The following is a 19,760-nucleotide window of genomic DNA, read 5'->3' as shown; positions in this document are numbered from 1 at the left end:
TCTTTTTGCGCCGTATAATTTAACACACTCACCAGTAAGATCTCCACTTGTTCTTTATTTTTATTTTCCAAAAATTTTCGTTGCATTTTGCAACCTTTTCAATAATCTTGACTCTCAAGACTATTGAAAAGGTTGCAAGATGCAACGGAGATTTTAGGAAAATAAAAATAAAGAATAAGTGGAAATTTTACCGGTGAGTGTGTTAAATTATAAGGCGCAAGAAGAAAATGACTCTCCCCAGGTACAACAGAATATGCTTCAACACATGAACTCACATAAAGAATCTAGCAAACCATATCCAAAAATGAAATATATATATATATATATATATATATATATATACAGAAATATATATATATGTATATAAAAATATATATATATATATGTATGCATATATATATATATATACATATATATTTAGATTCAGATGAATATGGTACTTACATTGAGGCACCAGAATTTAGTATGGTATTATCCATACAATTTCAAAATACGGTGATTAAAATGAAAATAAGCAACAATGATATCCAGAGGTAATGCAGTGAGATCGTTTCATGCAACACCGTTTAATTGAATAATGCAATCATTACATCAATTTAAATGCAGAGCAATCTTCAGCGGCACAAAGACATAGAATTTAATTAAATTTAAACGGCTGGACATATTAGTATAACTTTACCTTAAATCTCCAAGAAGTTAAGGACTTGACAAAGAACATACTGCTTTCCCTTCAGCTTAGAAGCTACTAAGGTATCAGGAAGAAAGACTTGTTACAGATGTTTGCTTGTTACTGTTTTTTATGGGGTCAGTTTTAATTTATAGACTAGTTTTATCAAATCCTTTTATATCTAAGGCCAAGAGAACAAGGGTCAGTGTCTGTTAGGGGTAGGGCTGAGGGAGCAGACAGAAATCATAGTGGGTATAGTCATAAAAATCAAGATTTATTAAAAGCAATAACATGAGGTTTGGTAAAGGAAAACTTAAATCAAGATGTTAGCTGACAATTAATGGGGCAGCCACTAGCAGACCATTGATAATGAAACAGGGGAAATCTTATCATGTAGTACTATAAATATTTTAAACAATGTTGCTATATTGTATAGTTAAAATTTAGGGTTAATCAATGTATTATGAAGAAGAACATTATAACAAAAGGATAACATTTTTTAATACCTTTGAGTATTATACTTAACTTTTACCACAATAGATGAAGGAAAAGAAATTATCCAGAAATAGTTTAATATTTATACATATTGTACACTTAAATATTAATTCATCAGATGGTATCTGTGAATATTTATTAATTGGTATATACTGGTATTTAATAAATGAGTACTGAGGTAAAAGAACATGCTAACTATATATTAAATTATAAAATAAGCAGTTTATTATAAGTCGTGAATATACCAGTATTGTTTTATATAAGCTAAGTTTGAATTTACAGATGTTTAAAAAATTGATTTTTTTTAATAAATAAATAAAGGCTAATTATAAAATGATAAAGAAATAGAATAATCAGGTAGGGCAGAACACCATAGAAAAGGAATAAAATAGCTTAATCACTAAAAACATAACGTATATGTAGCTTATTAACAACAGAGAAGGTTTATAGAAAATGTATAATAATTCAACATATATTAGACTAAAAATTATATATTTACTTATTTAGCTAGTATCAATAGAAGACTGATACCTGGTATTAGCTAAAGGAATATCTAAGTTATAGGACATTCTAATTTTACACTAATTTTTTTACACCAATTTTTTTGTTTCAAGAAGATTATTAAGAATAATATTATAACAAAAAGGATAAACTTTCTTTGAATACTTTTAAGTATATATCAAATTTTACCACAAAGAGGGAGGAAAAGAGAATTACAAAGAAATAGTTCAAGCATTGTCGATGCCAGTACCATTCAAGCATTATCGATGCCAGTACCACCTGACTGGACTTCATTCCAGTGGCATGTAAAAAGCACACACCTCACTCTCGGTGTGGTTGGCATTAGGAATGGCATCCAGCTGTAGAAACTTTGCCAGATCAGATTGGAGCCTGGTGCAGCCTTCTGGCTTGTCAGTGCTCAGTCAAACCATCCAGCCTATGCGAGCATGGAAAGCAGATGGGAAACGACAATAATGACGATGATGATAAATATATAAATATATATATATCTCGATTGCAGGCTCCTACCCATATCCGAGCATTTGTTTCATCAGTTTCAATCCAGTCTCCTAGGCTGATGTTGGTGCTGAAAAATGACTTTGGAGTCCAAGTCAGTGGTGAAAGAGTTGCAGGCAGAACTCGCACAGGATGATCGGTGCAGGACAAGGAAGTTGAAGATGCTCCTTTCTTCTCCTGCATTTTGCCTCCTCATTCTGTTGTCTGTTCTGTTTGAAAGAGCTGGCTCCATTGCGATAGCAGTCTTCCAGGCTGTCCTATCCATAGCAATCTGTTCCCATGAGGATGGCTGGATGTTAGCTTGAGCAAAGGTCCCTTTGAGCTGGTCTTTATAACAGAACTTCGGACCTCCTCTGGGTCTTGTTATGATTGCAAGTTCTCTGTAGAGCATGGTCCTTGGGAGACGAGAGGGATCCATATGCTGGACATCACCTACCCAGCGGAGACGATGGTGAAGAATAGTGGCTTCGATACTTGGTAGTGAGGCACAGCAAAAAACCTCGTTGTTGGTAATGTGATCTCCCCATTGTATGTTGAGGATGTCATAGCTTCAATTGCTGGAAGCATTCAAGATGCTGGAAGTTATGGTGGTACAACATCAAAGTCTCACAAGCGTAGAATTGACTGGTCAATGGCACGGAAGACCATGATCTTTGTCCAGATAGTCAGTGCATGATTGAAGAATACACGCTGGCTGAATCTGCCGAAGGCAGAGTGGGCAGCCCCAATCCAGTTCTCCTCATCCTTTTTACATATGGGGGTCTTTGAAAGGATACTTCCAAGGTATGTGAAGTGTTCAACTTCTTCTAGGGGTTGGCTATTGATGCTAATGTTTGTAGGTGGACTGTTCTGGCCTGGTGCAGGTTCGATCAGTGTCTTGGTCTTTAATTTGTTTACTTGCATCCCAAAGCATTCGTAAGCCATGTAAAGATTAGCCATCCATTGTAGGCCATCTGCGGTCTGTCTCGGAGTGGCATTGTCACTGGCATAATGCATCTCATGGACTGAGATGGTGGAGGTCCTCGTCTTTGCACAGAGATATGCGAGAATGAAGAGTCCACCATCAAAGCAAGAGCACATGTTGAGGGAAGGCGAGTCTAGTGGAAGTTCGATGAACATAACAGCCATGCACAAAGAAAAATCAGTTGGTGCCAGGACGCATCCTTGCTTAAGACCCCAGTGATAGGACATGGGTTTGCGAGGGCATTTTGATGACATGCCCTACCCAGCATTCCATCGTGGAGGGATATCCAATCCAGGCAAGGATGGCCTACACTGCAGGACAGGGGACCTTGTCAAAGGCTTTCTTTAGATCCCAAAGAATGAACATTGCAGGCTGTTGTTGTTCCTGACAATTCTCCTGGAGATGACGGGCACAAAAGATCATGTCAGTTGTGCATTGAGAGGGTCGAAAACCACACTGGGACCCAGGGAGGACATCTTCCGTGAGGATGAGTAGACAATTGAGTAGGATACGGGAAAAGATATTACTTGCAATACTCAGGAGTGAGATACCCCAATAGTTGTTGCAATTCTCTCAGTCTCCCTTCTTGTAGATGGTGATGATAGTTGCATCGCGGAAGTCATTTGCAGGGTTCTTGCTTTCCCAGATCTTGAGGATAAGGAGCATCAGATGATTTATCAGCTCAGGGCCTCCATGCATGTAAAACTCAAACTGGATATTGTCTGGTCCTGGAGCTTTCCCTCGCTTCATGCATGCAAGTGCTTTGTTGAATTCATGGCGTGAGGGCAGCAAGGACATCCAATGGAGGATGGGTAGCTGTGGGGGTGTTTTGGAGGAGATCGTCGGCAACCGAGGATTCCTTGGGTGTTGGTTATCATAGAGCCAGCTGCATTCTTCAGGCTGCCCACTGATGATCTTGTGGGGCCTAAGATCTCCTTGGATGCAGTATAAAAGATGCGCAAGTTTTGTAGGTCCATATAATTTTGCATCTCCTCTGTCACCAGATGTTCTGAGCTTCTCAAATTCCTCATTGGCATTCTGCTGATGCTTGCTGGTGTTTACGTGTGTTCTCCGCAGAGGTATGGTTCTCATGGGCTAGGCATATCCAGAGTTTGGTTCTGATAAGACAGGAGATGATTTCAACATTCTCCTCAAACCAATCTTGTCCTTCTTCTGGGCAAAGTCGATTGTCTCCCCGACAGCAGCAGTCATGGCTTCACGGCGGCTGGTCCAGCAATCCTCAATAGTGGATGGCTCTGGGAGGTCCATCAGGTGTCTCTCAATGGATTCGCTGAAGTCTTGGGATGCCTGTGAGTTCCAGAGTTTGGCGCATTTGAAGCGTCAGCAAGGGATGTTTGCTGAGACCCGTTTTGGTGGGTAGTGGATCTTGATGTCAAAGCAAGAAATAAGAAGGCAGTGATCAGTCCAGCAGTCATCTGCACCAAGCATGGAGCGGGTAATGTGTACATCTTGTCTGTCCCTGGATCTTGTCAGAACGTAGTCGAGGATGTGTCAGTGTTTAGACTGTGGGTGTTTCCAGGCTGCTTTTTGTCGAGTAGGGACGTGAAATAGAGAGTTGGTGATGATGAGTTCATGCTTGGTGCAAAGGCCTAGGAGGAGGTGGCCATTGGCATTGCATTTCCCAATGCCATGATGGCCAAGAATTCCAGACCACAGACAGTGGTCACTGCCAACTCTGCTGTTAAAGTCCCCCAACATGACGAGTTTGTCATGAATAGTGCAGTCCAGCAGGTTGTAGAACGAAGCCTTGACATCGTCTTCAGATGTGAGGGTAGGGGCATACACAGAGATCAGTGTAAGGAATTTGTCCTCAATGAGTGGAATCCAAACAGTCATCAGGCACTCACTGATGGCAGTTGGGACGAGTCTGTGTTGGTCCACAAGTTGCATTTTGATGGCAAGGCCAACTCCATGGATGTGTGCTTCATTACAATTCTTCCCCTTCCAAAAGATGGTGTATTTGGGGCCAGCTTCTCTGATGCTGCCTTTACCGGGAAGCCTAGTTTCGCTCAAAGCTGCTACGTCGATGTTGAAGCAGGCAACTGCAGATGAGGGCTGTACGGTGCTCTGGTCAATTAATATCACTCTTGTCCTGGAAAGTGGGGATGTCCCAGGCCCCAAAGTGAGAGGTTGTGAAACAGGATTTAGTAGTGCTGACAGCTAAGTGGGAGGTCTGCCAGCCATGGTATGCTGGCCAGATGAAGTTGCTGTGTCCAATGTTTACCCCACCTTTCCTAGGGGCTTCTCCTTGAGGGGTGGGCTGCAGTAATACTTAAGAGACCAGCCCAGTCATGAGTCTAGCTGCCGAACTCCAATGTCACAGCTATTCATTGGAGAGCGACCATCTGAGATTCACCACCATTGTGTGGTCATGGACTAGAGGCTTCCAGCTTTCCAGATCTGTCTCCAGTGCCCACAATACCATCGACTTGCAGCCTTCATCCATCATCTCACGAGGATCTTCCTATCCCTTGGAATCTTGCTCCATTTTTTGTTGGCCTTGTGCTCTGGGACATATTTCTGGCATATGGTTTGTATAACAGACATAAAATATTCTAGTTTCATGCCAATGTCTAGTGTGGAGAGACATTTCAGCCAGTCCTGTGTGAGGATTTCTTTTTGGATCGATTTCCAGTCTGCTTTGTGGAAGTTCATATTGGAGAGATTTTGGGTGCTTCCTTTCAGCTATATGTCTCTGAATACTTTTGGCTCCTGTATAGACAGCTCTATTATGTTGTGATCCAAAAACAGTGTGGGCATCACTTTCACATTATAAACGATGTCCATATTGTTTGTGGTGCAGAGATCCACTTTGTTATTCGCCCTGGTTCATCAGAGCACAATTTGCTCCATGAATAGGGCTTTGGTGAGGTTGAGCAGGGACTCCACTTGTACTTGTTTGAAATGAGTCATTCATGACAGCATGAGGCCCTTGGGCCAGTTGACACTGGGGAGGTTGAACTTGTCCATAAGAAATATGGTCATGTGGTGTTACAGTTTCATGAGGGGTTTCTTTAATTTTTGTGAGGCAATCTTCAAACTTGCCTTAGTAGTTTGGAATATCCGGTGGGTGATATGTATTGTATATGAGTATATTGTATTGTCTCATGTATACAGTTAGAGTGTCACATACTGAATTTGAGTATGACAGTAGGACATGGGTCATGAGGTCCTCACAGATGTATACAGCAACTCCACCATGGCTCCTTTCCCTTCTGTCTGTTTACAGTATGGCATATTTTGGTACGTATACTTCTGCATCCTCTATATCAGGCCTAAGATGAGTTTTCACGAGTGCTATGCATAGGGCTTGATTGCATGCAGCAAAGTCTCTCAGGAAAAAAATTTTGCTTTTGTTGTTATGATGCACAGGGCCTCCAATGTTTAATAAAAAATATTGGTGTGACGACTGTGCTGGCGTTAGGGAAGGCCATCTCATGTCTGCTGATTGTGGTGGTCTTGCACAGTGGTAGGCAAGGTTCCATGTTTGCATTTGATGCAGCCAGGTCAGCTACTGCACAATCTTTTGTGCCATGCACAAAAAAGACTCTTGCTCAGCTGCTGCCTTTCGTATAACATCTGAAGAGCATCTTTGGAGACGATTCGTGCCTGGGAAGTATTTCTCCTTAAAGCTCCTGCAGTTCTGGTGGGGTCAATACCAAAGAAATTGAAAAAAATTGAAAATTATCAGGCCCTAGTCAGAGAACCGTTAAAGATCAAAGACAACAATTATTCCTGTAGTAATAGGTGCACTTGACACAACACCCAAAATGTTATCTAAGAAACTAAAAGAAGTTGGAACTGAAACTCGTATTTTCAACTTACAGCAAAGTATCCTATATTCTGCAACAATCCAAAGAAAAATTCTCGAGATTTGAGGCAACTTGTCACCAACCTCAAGATAAAATATCTGCTAATAAATCAGCATGCACTAGTGTAATAATAATAACTAGTTGGATCTGTGAAAAATTCACAGAAAACATAAATAATGTAAGCATCTGTAAATTGTGTGCTGGTACCATGAGAAATGTTTCTATATTGTAATACCTACAGAATATAGAAAGAAGTGTAAAACTGGTAACTATATCATCCAACCAAAATATCTGTTACACAAATGTAAACAGAATTACTATTTACCCTTAAAATACATCGTACACATTCAAAGAACCTTGGTTGTGTGGTATGAAATGTTCTCCTGGTATTCTTTTATTCTTTTACTTGTTTCAGTCATTTGACGGTGGCCATGCTGGAGCATCACCCTTTAGTTGAAGAAATTGACCCCTGGACTATTCCCTGTAAGCTTGGTGCTTATTCTATCAGTTACTTCTGCCGAACAGCTAAGTTACAGGGATGCAAACACACCAACATCGGTTGTCAAGCAATGGTGGTGGGGGGACAAACACAGACACAAACACACACACATAAATATATATATACATATATATATATATATACATATATATATATATGACAGACTTCTTTCAGTTTCTATCTACCAAATTCACTCATGAGGCTTTGGTCGGCCCGAGGCTATAGTAGAAAACACTCTTTAAAGTAAAGAGTTGAATTTCGTGTAGCCACCTGTTGGCAACTTTTCTCCCCCACCCATTTTGTAGGGGGTATTACCCATTTTTCTAGGCTCTTTCACAGCTGTACCCCATTCAAAATTTGCATTAGTTTTTGTATGTAAAAGAGGGAGGGGGCTTGTTTGTAGTTTCTAGAGTAAACGTTAAATGTGCCTGAAAAATAAAAACATGGTCTTTCCCCCACCCCAACTAAAAGACATAAAGAACTATGAAAGAAGGTAAATAAGTACTAGGGGTGGGGGAAAGAAGAGATAACTAACACTCGATAGTTCTAGGACTCCCATAATAAAAATGTAAACAGCTGAAAGACTTTCCCTCTTCTTCATTGTTAAAAGTAAAGAAGCTAGAAAAGGTCGATTGTATTTCAGTCTAATTGTCACTGTAAATGTATCTATCACTTCACTCCTTTTCTCTACAGTTAAGAGAGTGTGGGTGTGTGGCTCAGTGGCTAGGAGTATTCAGCCCATGATCATAAAGTCATGAGTACAATTCCCTGCAGCAAACTTTGTTCCTGAACAAGGTAAACTACTTCACTTTGCTGCAGTCCATACCGTTGGTAAAAATGAGTTGCAGCTGAAATTCAAAGAGGCCAGCCTTGTCACATTCAGTGTGAGACTGAATCTCCCTGAGAACAACCTTATGGTATGCATGTCTGTGGCGTACTCAGCCACTTGCATGTTGATTTTATGAGCAGACTGTTCTATTGATCAGATAAACAGGAACCTCGTCGTCATAACCGATAGAGTGCCATTTTTAAAAAAAGAGTGAAAGAAATGAAATTGTTTCATATCCTAAGGCAAAAATGTCATGTGTTTAGTATAAGCAGTGAAAGCTAAGATAAAATTATTGCTATTCCGTTGTGTGGTGACTTTGCCCTCAACTGACGCTCAGTTTGATAACAACAGCCTGCACATCAGTGTTTATCTAAGTGCTTGGCCTTCAGAACTGTGAGACCTACAAATGCCACTGTTAGGACCGGATTAACACCCACAGTGAGACCCAATGACTAAAAAGATTTTCCTGCCTCTATATAGGATCTTTTTTCATTTTCTTCTAGCCACTCAGCTGGCCAAAATGAGTTTTAGCTGTAACTGAAAGGGCCAGCCTTGTCATATTCTGTGTGAAGCTGAATCTCCCTGAGAACTATGCTAATGGTATGCATGTCTGCAGAGTACTTAGCTACTTGTGAGTTAATTTTTATCCTCGTGTGGTAATGAAAAGTGAAAGTGACATCCAATATTTGCTGTAGTTATTAACAATATGTCTATGTATCTATATATCAACTTTTCTTTTGATCTATGTATCTACTGTCTCTTTCACTTCTGCGTCCCTCCTCTCTCCTGCTTTTAATTTAACAATGTGTGTATGTATCTATGTATCAACTTTTCTTTTGATCTATGTATCTACTTTTGTTGCAACATGATAAACATTTAAAAACAAAACAAACGCCATTATCACTCACTTCCTCTCTGTCCTCCCACTTTCACCCACTTCTTCCTTTGAAGTAAGTGTGACACACGCCACAAGTACAAACAAAAAAACAAGTTGGCATATTAATATTTTTGATAATAATGATAATAGTAATCATCCTTTCTACTATAGGTGCAGGGCCTGGAATTTGTGGAGACGGGGATAGTCAATTACATTGACCCCAGTACTTGACTCATACTTAATTTATTGACCCCAAGTTGGAAGAAATGCCACTAAGCATTTTTTTATTTTGTCCAGCATGTTTACAGTTCTGTCAGCTCACCACCTTAATAATAATAATAATATTAATAACAATAATTATTTCAAATTTTGCCACAAGGGTAGCAATTTTGCAGGAGGGGATGAATTGATTACATCAACCTAAGTTTTCAACTGGTACTTATTTTATCCACCCTGAAAGGATGGAAGGCAAAGTCAACCACAGCGGAATTTGAACTCAGAATGTACAGACGGGTGAAATACTGCTAAGCCTTTTGCCCGGATGCTAATAATTCTGCCAGCTCTCCACCTTAATAATAATAATAAGTCCTTACCTCAACAACTTTCGTCAAAGGTGTAGTTAATTCTGGAGTGGTTGAAGTTGGTATATTAGTAGTTTGAGTAAGGAGAGTGGAGGGGGGCTTGGCTGGAACAGCATGAGTTGACTGTTGTGTAGAAGTATCAGTGACTTTATCATTCGTTACAATTGTTGAAGGCAAAGTTGTTGCGGTTGATAGAGATAAACTTGAGGTTGCTGAAGAAATAGAAACAGATTTAGGAGTAGATATTGTTGCTGTTGTTGGAGCCAGTTTAAGTGTTGTGTCCTTTATTGTATGAATTGAGTGTGAACTGTTTATAGAAGATTTGGTTGTTTGTGGCAATGAGCTATTACTAAATAACGGCTGAACAGTGCTTGAAGGTGATATGGTATCCGTATCATTGGTGCTCCGACGCAATCTTTTTAGAGACAAACTCTTGAATAAAATCACAGATATGGAACTGGACGGGCTTGAAATGAATGAATATTCATCAGCTGAAAAGCAAAACAGAATGAGATTTGTCAGTGGTTATTGAATTATCAAATGTTCTTATGTTTTTTTATTGTCAAGAATAAACAAGAATTTCTCTCTTAACTATTTCTGGGTCATATTGCCTGGGTTTCAATCAATATTTTCAATAATCAAAAAATTAGTGAGATTTAGTAAAATAATAGTTTCTTAATACATGAAGCTAGTGTTTGGGACATAACAAAAGAGTCTTATAGAAAATTTGAAATAAATAAGAACAGTTTAAGCTCTATAGCAGATTTTGTATCAAAGAACTAGAGAGAATTTCTGGCAGATTTATAGTTAAAAGGTTAATACTAGACCAGGTACTTTTTCTTTAAAATCATTTTTGTGAAAGAGAAAGGAATAATGAAATAAATATTCCTTAATATATTACTGGTAATTATGTTATCAAACGTGTACTGATCAAAATTCATGTCTGTCAAGATATTCAGTAAAGACAAAACTAAATGCTGTAAATAATCTAGCTGGATGCTCAAGCACTAAACAGTAGTGAGAAATGCAAAATAACAAGAGAGTAAAGACAGGAAAGTTGTAAAGGTTCTGGCTGAAAGATAACCAAAATTCAAAATGATTTTTCCAGCTTAGTTCAGAGCATCCAAGAGATTCATCACTAAAGAGACTAACTCAGGTTAAAACACCATATCTGGCAATCCACTGGAATTATGAGTGAAGCTGTGTTTTTAACACTTAAGTCTCTTCAAGAACTTTCATCAAGACAAAATATCACAGATAGTTCTGTTCAACATTTGTATACACATTATAAATATTATACACACCAGTATTTTAATTCAAGTGGATACATTAATTTAATTCAACCTTGGTTAGCTTCCACATAAATAAATCAGTCAATGTTTTATTTACTGATGTCTATATCCAAACAAGCATCTCTTGGTTTAGCTCAGAATGTCTGCAGTATTTGTCACTGAAGAGATGAAATCAGATAAAAACACTCCTCTGCCAACACACTGTATTCTTAATACATGTCTCATTGGAGAAGTTCTTTGCAGACAAAATATTACAACTACTTCTGTTCTCCATGTTTTTACATTACAAATGTTATGAACCCCAATATTTTAAAAAACACTCCAAGATATAATGTCTTATAATGAATACATGAAAAAAAAATTATGAAACATGAGCAAAAATTTAACTTTTCAAATATATTATACTAAACTAGCTGAAGAAAAGGAACAATAACAACGTGGACAAAGGCTTAATGTGAAATCCTCTATGTGGTCATACAACCAGCAAGAAACAGTAACCAAATTATACCCTAGTTTTTTGATAATGTCTACACATATCTACTTGATCAATTAACAAAGATATTTATTGAGAGGGCAGTTCCAAAAGGTTTTAGCCAGAAACAATGTGAATATTATAAATATGAACTAATGGGATGTAAATAAAGTGGGCCAAGGCATGATGTTAGAGAAACCAGGAATATAGTGATGGAAAGGTGGCACAAAACAACTGGTGTATATATTAACTAAGTTGAAGAGTAGTTAATTATAATTTATTTAAACTACTAGTTCCTTAATCATTATATTACTAATTCTGAAATGTTGAAAGGTGTAATTTGAACTCAGAACATGGACACATACACAAGTGAATTTTAAAGCAAACTAACATTTTTGTCACCACAAAACAAAGCATTACTTCTAAATTTGGAACAAATTAATTACCAAACTGTACATTTAATTACCTAATTGTTGCAGTGCTTTAGTTAGGTCATTAGCAATACTAGATATCTCTGGTACAAAACATGACTGACTGGAGAAAATCTGAACATATCAAGCCAGCTTGAAACCTGCAATTCCATTGTTGTGAATGTGACTTAAAAAGTGTTATCACCCCCATATAATTCTACTAAGTGACTGGTGTGAGAGAGAGAGAGAGAGAGAGAGAGTGTGTGTGTGTGTGTGTGTGTGTGCGTGTGCGCATGTGTGTTTTAAACACTAGCTTGGCAATAACCTGGTGAACACACAATAAAGCTGGTGTGATTGATATAAATACCCCTGAAACATGCTCTTAATCTATGGCTTAATGGATAAAACAAGAACAGTAAAAGGTTTATATATTCAATACTGAATAAGCTACATTGAGTGTACAAGTAAAGATATCATATAGACTACAATAGTATGTATTTGAGAGGCTACAGAATGTACAGGGATTCTCAAACTTCTAACATGCTCCTTTACCATGGTGTGTTGATGTACCCCTTCACCATGACTGTCTGTGTTGGTGTATCTCATCATATTTCCAGCAGTGCTAGTGTACCCTGTGTGAAGAATAGAGTATAAAATAATTGGATACCACAGAACAGACAAGAGATGCATTTCTAACCTTGCACCTATGTAAGAAATTAATTTTTATTTAACATTACGTTTCTACTGAGATTGATTAACTTGACTCTTTTTAACATTTATCTAAATTCTAGACAGTTTCAGAGAGCCACATCCACATTTCCTTTTCAATGGACAATCATGTGTGAAATTTGTTTTGATAAAAACCTTTGTGCATAGCAGTAAGTGACTGAGAACAGCAAAAGACCTCGGTGTGATTACTTTAAAATTCTAGGGTTTTTTCACAAATCCCACATACTCCAACATTTTCACGTGCATATTCCTTAAAATAAGGGTACCCAGTTTGAGAACCCCTGATAAACATGAACATTTTCCTTGAATGTCATATTAATCTGCACAAATTTTTGACAATCACTGTGATGTTTGTTTAAAATATCAATTAGTTGTTCATCTTTTAAACCTGGCACAACCAGGTGTAAATAGGGGCTATGGATATTTTGGTTACTAAGCAGCTTGTTTTAGAAGCAGGGTATAATATAAACATTAATAATCTGATAAAATTGAATTAGTCTTAGAACTCATTACAGGTTGGTTAAGAAGCAGACAAATCTTGTTAAGAAACAATTATCCAGTAAATGATAGATGAGGAACCAGCAAAAGCATTATAATAAAATGTTTGACATGTTATTGCTCTCTTTACCAATTATAGCGGATTTTCAACAATATTAAAATCAGTACAAACCACATTTGTAAAAGTGTGGTACCCATATATCAAATGACAGTGAGTAAAAATGGAAGACAGACTACTTAGCAAGTGCATTAAATAAATGTAAATATTATTAGAGGAAACACATAGTGGGTTACTGAAGATCAAGAAAGTCTTAGATTAATTATAGAAAAGCAGAGAAACTATACCAAAAACTCTGATATTTGAAAAAAATTGATTGGCATATAAAGTCTGGAAGGAAGTAGTACAGAGGAAGAAAGTGATCAGCTCCATTGCAAGAATGAGTATGATAGATAGAATTAGGCCAAGGAAAACTTATAATAAAAGTCAGATACAATCAAAGAGCTTTTTTTGATGACTTATAAAAGAAAGACTGGAGATAAGGTCTATGAAAATAGCTTATAAAATGGACAAAGTTGTTAAATGAAGATGCCTTATTGATAAATTGTGAAGATTCTGAAAATAACTTATGCAAATATATTGATGAACAGGAAGTATTTCTACTATTATAAAAGGTTACACAGTGGTTGTTCATTTTATTTTTGTAATAATTTTTTCTGACAGGGAGACAACAATGATATTGATTATAATTTCTGATGTTTATCAAAAGTAGATGCTAACAGACAGAAAACAATTATTTTTGGTATTGGAGAAAAGAAAATTAATATAACTGATGCTAAAAGAAATTAGTTTAATGGAAAATATACTTTACAAATAACAACTAAACATTCTCCATTTGCTGATTAAACAACAGCAGCAGTTAGTCATAGAACTATATTAATAGTTGAAGATATCAAGAATGATGGAAGAATGGAGAAGTTACAAACTTCAACCATTTGAAATTAAAACACAGTTATATAAGTCAAAAAGGAGACTCAGTGTAGTCACTAGACCTGCAAGAAATAACAGCCAAAGCAACCTTAAATCACACCCTAATAGGCTAATGAATTATTAAATATATGATGATTGTTGCAAGAAATATGTTAAAGATGCTATCACCAAATACATTCTTGACTGATCAACAACAATGACAAGACTTGGCTTAGAAGACACTTTGAAGAAATTATGAGCCAATATTGAATAATGATTAGAAACTAGTACGAATCAAAATGTAACAATTTTATTAAACTTTCTTTTACATGTTAGTCAGTACAGTGACCATATAGGTGGCATTGATGCACCCCTTAATCAGGATATGAAAGGAGATGGTGGTGGTATTCAGTGTAGCCTTCCATAAAGGAATAGAGTTCTCAAATAAATAAATAAATAAATAAATAAATAAATATATAAATAAAGTTTTGGTACAAGACATGGTAGGAAAGGTTGGTGCATTGGATAAGTTTTGGTTCAGCTTGAGAGAAGAAGCAAGTTCAGAGTAAAAGAAGAGACAAAAAGAGGACACAGCATGGTGACACACCAGTAGTAATTGGCACACTAAAGAAATTTGATTGTTAGCAGATTAATTGCCAAATTCATTACAAAACATTTAATGAATGAAAGCCAGTAGTCACATCACTTATATTCATTCAAATTTAGAGGAAATACCTACATGCTTCAGAAATTCAAAATTAGAATACAGATTAAACAAATTATACAGATTATATAAATTAGTATAAATAAAAATTTATTATATATAGAGCTTAATAAAAGATGGAAAGTAATTATTTTAAGTAAAGAGTTGTATACAGTAATCAATTTATAGAAGGTGTATGTTTGCATATAGTTCTTAGATATAAGATAAATGATGACTGCATAAATTATAAATTTCTCTTGTGGGCCTCAGAGTAATTAAACCATTCAATTGTGTCTTGTTTTTAATCACAAACTGATTACACAGATAGATTACACAAACTGATTACACACACAGGAGAGGTGCCTGATAGGACACAAAAGTATTATTGATGCAAGAAAACATCAGAGAAAGAAGCAATCTTTGATAATATAAAGATCAAAAGACTCAGCTAGCAGTAAATAGAGAGTAAAAGGATCAGTTTACTAACTACAAGTGCAACAGACTGGCATCAAGTTCAGGTGTGTATGTTGGTGGAGGTGGTAGTGTTGTAATCTCAGTTACTTATATGTCATGGAAACCATGTTAAGCTCCAGCCTTATGAGTTTTTTGGCTCATGACAAGCCTACAACTAACTACAAGAAGGGTTTCCACAAACAGTAGTCAGATAAATTTTATTTAGGTTTCCATTTATATAAAAAAATGATGACTCCAACAGGAAGATAGAGCACCAACCTCTGAACCACAGACATACTGTCTCCTCCTCATCATGTTTATTACAGAAGGCTCTGCTTCTCTGAGTTAGTTGAACTCCTACCATTTCTTCTCAGGTATTCCTCACTCACTTGTCCATCCCCCTCTCATCATCCACAGTAAATCTACCTCCACCCTCAGACTTTACACTAACCACTATGCCAAGTCTTGCCTCCTCAAAATGTTGGTTCTCTGGAATTCTGTTCCTACAGATGTCAACTTGTGACTATTCAACAAGCCTGCTAATGGTCTCCATGTTACTGGCTTCAGAAGACCTCCAAAAGCCATGAGCATAGGGTCTAGGCCTAATGAATTAAAGATACAAGGTATAGCTATAACAACATGGTAACATTATAGAATATTGTTTAAGTCTTCAGAGTTTAACTCCTAATCACAGTAGTTGACTAAAGCAGTCTCCTAGTATAAGACCATTAGCTGGTCCTTGGGTGACTTTGGCAGAGTCCACTCTGTTGCAAGTTTTCAGCCAAGACCTCCAGTCAGTGGAGAACTTCTCCGATCCTCCTGCTCATCTAAGGAGTCCTGAATAATAAAAAACCCTTTTTCCTTCTAAGAGTTATTAACAAAACATCTTTCTTGTTTTCATTACAGGCCCACAGTCTATCTACTAACTGTATAGAATTATAATGAGAAACCATAATTTACTGGCATTAATTTATCTTGCTTTTTCCTATTTCTTCAACAATTCACCTTTCACCTCGAAAATTAATAGACTTTTACAAACTTAGATTGTCATCATAACTTGTTCTTTTTGAAACAAAAGCTCCATTTCCAATACAAAAAAGATATATCACACACAAGAAAAAAAAAAGCAACTTGGGTGGAGGTTTTCTTTTTTTCTTCTAAATACACAGTGAAAATTCTTACATACATTATAAAGTCCAAACCTTTAATATGTCCTACTAAAATATTTTGTTGCCAGAAAAACAGTCATTTACTGGTATAGCAAGAATATTTCTAATACACATTTCATAAAATGAAAGTTTATAAATCTAACCTATGTCAATACAGTATGTATATGCAAATAGATATACAATATGTATATATATATTTTCATATACGTGCTGTGTATGTCAGTAGCTATACACACTATATCAATGTACATAAAGGTAAAGACCCCTTTCAGTCTAAGTGCATGGGATTGCACCTAGAAAGTTATTCTCTGAGGTACAAGTTCAGGCAGGGTTGTTTATAGAACACCAGCAGTAGCCCATGCATACCATCCTCCCCTCCCCATGCCACCAATGTTATTCAAGGGAAAGGCAAAGGCCAATAAAACCTTGGCACCAGTAACGTAACTCATTGCTACAGCTGAGTGAACTGAAGCAATATGAAATAGAGCGTCTTGTTCAAGAACATAATACAGCTCAGTCCAGGAATCAAACTCACTACCTCATGATTGTGAGCTCACCACTCTAACCACAGAGCCATATGCCTTCTCATCAGTGTACATATGTACCATATATGAGAAGAGATATGTGTGTGTGTGTGTGTGTGTGTGTGTGTGTGTGTGTGTAGGCATTGCATATATATAATAGATACACGGTGCGTGTATATATATATATATATATATATATATATATATATATATAAAATCCATAATCAATTTTTATTCACTGACTTATTTCGAGTACTTTATTCTATGTGGCTGAACACAGCTTCTTTGGGAACTTGTCATCCCCTGGAATACATACATATACTGTTATGTAAACAGACATACGATCCATACATATATTTTCATATACATACTGAATATTTCAATACATACATATACATATATACATACATATACATATATTACATATATATATATATATACTGTATATACAGTATATATATATATAATATATGTATATGTATGTATATATGTATATACAGTATATATATATATATATATGTAATATATATATATGTATGTATATATGTATGGATCGTATGTCTGTTTGCATAACAGTATATGTATGTAATGAAAAAGATGTGAAGCACAAGAGTTTTAAAAGACTTTTATTTTGCAGACATGTTTATTCTTCCAGAGAATTTAACCAATTCTACCTAAAACACCAGCATTCTATAAAATGTGATTTAAGAGCTGTCAGATTTTAAGTAATATTGAAATGACTGAAAGCAATAGTTTTGTTAATCAATTCCTGATAAAACAATGAGGTTGTCAACAGTGACACACCTTAACAATTTGTGACAAAAATTAGCCATTACAAATAAAATAAACTTCTCGAATTGATTACAAACTTGCCTGTAAAATTAGAGATTTAAGGAAACAAGTGTGATGGTTTGATTAACAAGTTCTCTTTGCATCTGCATGGTATCAGGTACAATCCTGCTGCGTGGCACACTGGGCAAGTATCTCACACCTAGTTTAACAGTAGTACCACTTTTAACAGAGTCCACAGCCTTGTAAATATTCAGGCCTGGTCACTAGTCCAGTAATAATTTTGTCATCCCTTCCACTCACTAAAGTCAACATTACCTTGTAAAGGGATCAAGTACATTGCCCTCACTTGCAAGTTAGCAATCCAACTGACTTTTTTACTATTGCAGATATAAAAACAGAGGCATTGATGATGGATTACATCAATATAAAGGGAGTTGATGTTATAAGGGCTATAGATGAAATGAACCCAAACTCAACTACTGGCCCAGCAGTCCTTCTAAAAGCATGTAAGCAAGTCCTAGCTCAGAGATTTATTGCTTGTTTCCACTTTTTCGAGATCAGTGCCTTTTCGTCACTGGAAAAAGGATATATATATTTGCATTGTGAACAACTTTCCATCACCAGCTGGTGGTTGTCACATACTGATGACGGGTCAATTCCCAGAAACTTGGGTCCGTGTGTATCACGTCAGGCTGGAGATGGGAAAGATAACTTCCCTTTGCAAATACTGATAGGGCACAGGAAGTGTGTCAATAGCCAGCTGGAGGAGATGTCTTCCTGGGGCTACAAGCTACAGTAGCATCAACTGTTAAGGGTTAGCCACATTTAGGTGGCAAATATACTACACATATAAATATATATATATACATATATATGCATAAGTGAGTCAATGAGGCAGAGTCTGTGTCTAGTTTCTAACACTAATAATTGCTTAATCTGACCAGTTAGCTTCAAAGAAAGAAACGTGAAAAAGCTAGGGACTCTCACCATAAACACACACACACAAAAAAAAGCTAAGTGAATTCGTAAAATATTTCTAGTATGAAATGAATAATGAGCAGCCAAGTGTTGAGAGCAACAGTGGAAGTGGTGATGATGATGTCTGGACTGGTGGCTACTGGAATGTACTAAGTCAGAGTAGCTAGTTAGCTATTCGTCATTGACCTAGCAACCAAAGTCATACAAACATGCATACCTTTTACTTTTTGCAGTCATTTGACTGCAGCTATTATGTTAGGACACCATCTTGAAAATGTTTAGTTGCATGAATCAAACCCAGTAAGCAGAGACATTTGTCCAAGGACCCATGCAGTGGGAATGACTTTGAACAATATGGTTAGGAAGCAAACTTCTTACAACACTGTCACACCTGCACCTATATATATATATATATATATATAAATATATTCACACATACATACACATACACATATTATATATGTGTGTGTGTGTGTGTGTGTGTGTGTGTGCGCGCGCGCATACATACACACATGCACTAATGTTGGTTTTTATGCTAAGTTATAAAATTCTTTTACAGTAAACAGAAGAATTTAATACTTTTTGTAGAGTATATTTATCTTTTACAAGAGTAATACCAATGACATCAAAGTTTCAACCTGCTAGCCTTCATGAGACCTGTATGTGTGTGTGTAGGTAAGAAAGCAGAGGACAAGAACATATGTGTGTATGAAAAAGAGGAGAGTCAAATAACTAAAAAGTAAAGGAGAGTATGATGAACGAGAGAGGAAGAGTCAAAAACAAAAGTTGAGTAAATCAGACAGTGATAGTGAGGCGACGAGATAAAGAGTGGAGGGTCAGACAGATAGGAAGGAAGGGGAAGAAATTGTGTATGTGTGAAGGTATGAGTGCACATGTGTATATGTGTGCATGCTCATGTGCATGCACTCATGTGTGTGTTGTCTGCCAATTTAGGATTAGCAATACATATATATACATATATATATATATACATATATATATATACATATA

General features: G+C 36.6%; 1 protein-coding gene across 1 annotated transcript in view; it reads right to left on the bottom strand.

Annotated features, from left to right (window-relative positions):
- The window catches only part of LOC106882819 (plexin domain-containing protein 1), an 85,366-nt gene that overhangs the window by 62,164 nt on the left and 3,442 nt on the right, over positions 1-19,760 (bottom strand). The window contains exon 2 of the mRNA XM_052970200.1: positions 9,775-10,253. Within this exon, the coding sequence (XP_052826160.1) occupies positions 9,775-10,253 (479 nt within the window). The remainder of the gene's footprint in view (positions 1-9,774; positions 10,254-19,760) is intronic.

Source organism: Octopus bimaculoides, chromosome 8 (assembly GCF_001194135.2).
Source record: "Octopus bimaculoides isolate UCB-OBI-ISO-001 chromosome 8, ASM119413v2, whole genome shotgun sequence".
Lineage (NCBI taxonomy): Eukaryota > Metazoa > Mollusca > Cephalopoda > Octopoda > Octopodidae > Octopus > Octopus bimaculoides.
Note: the sequence above shows the minus strand (reverse complement) of the source record. Positions and strands in the feature narration are given on the sequence as shown.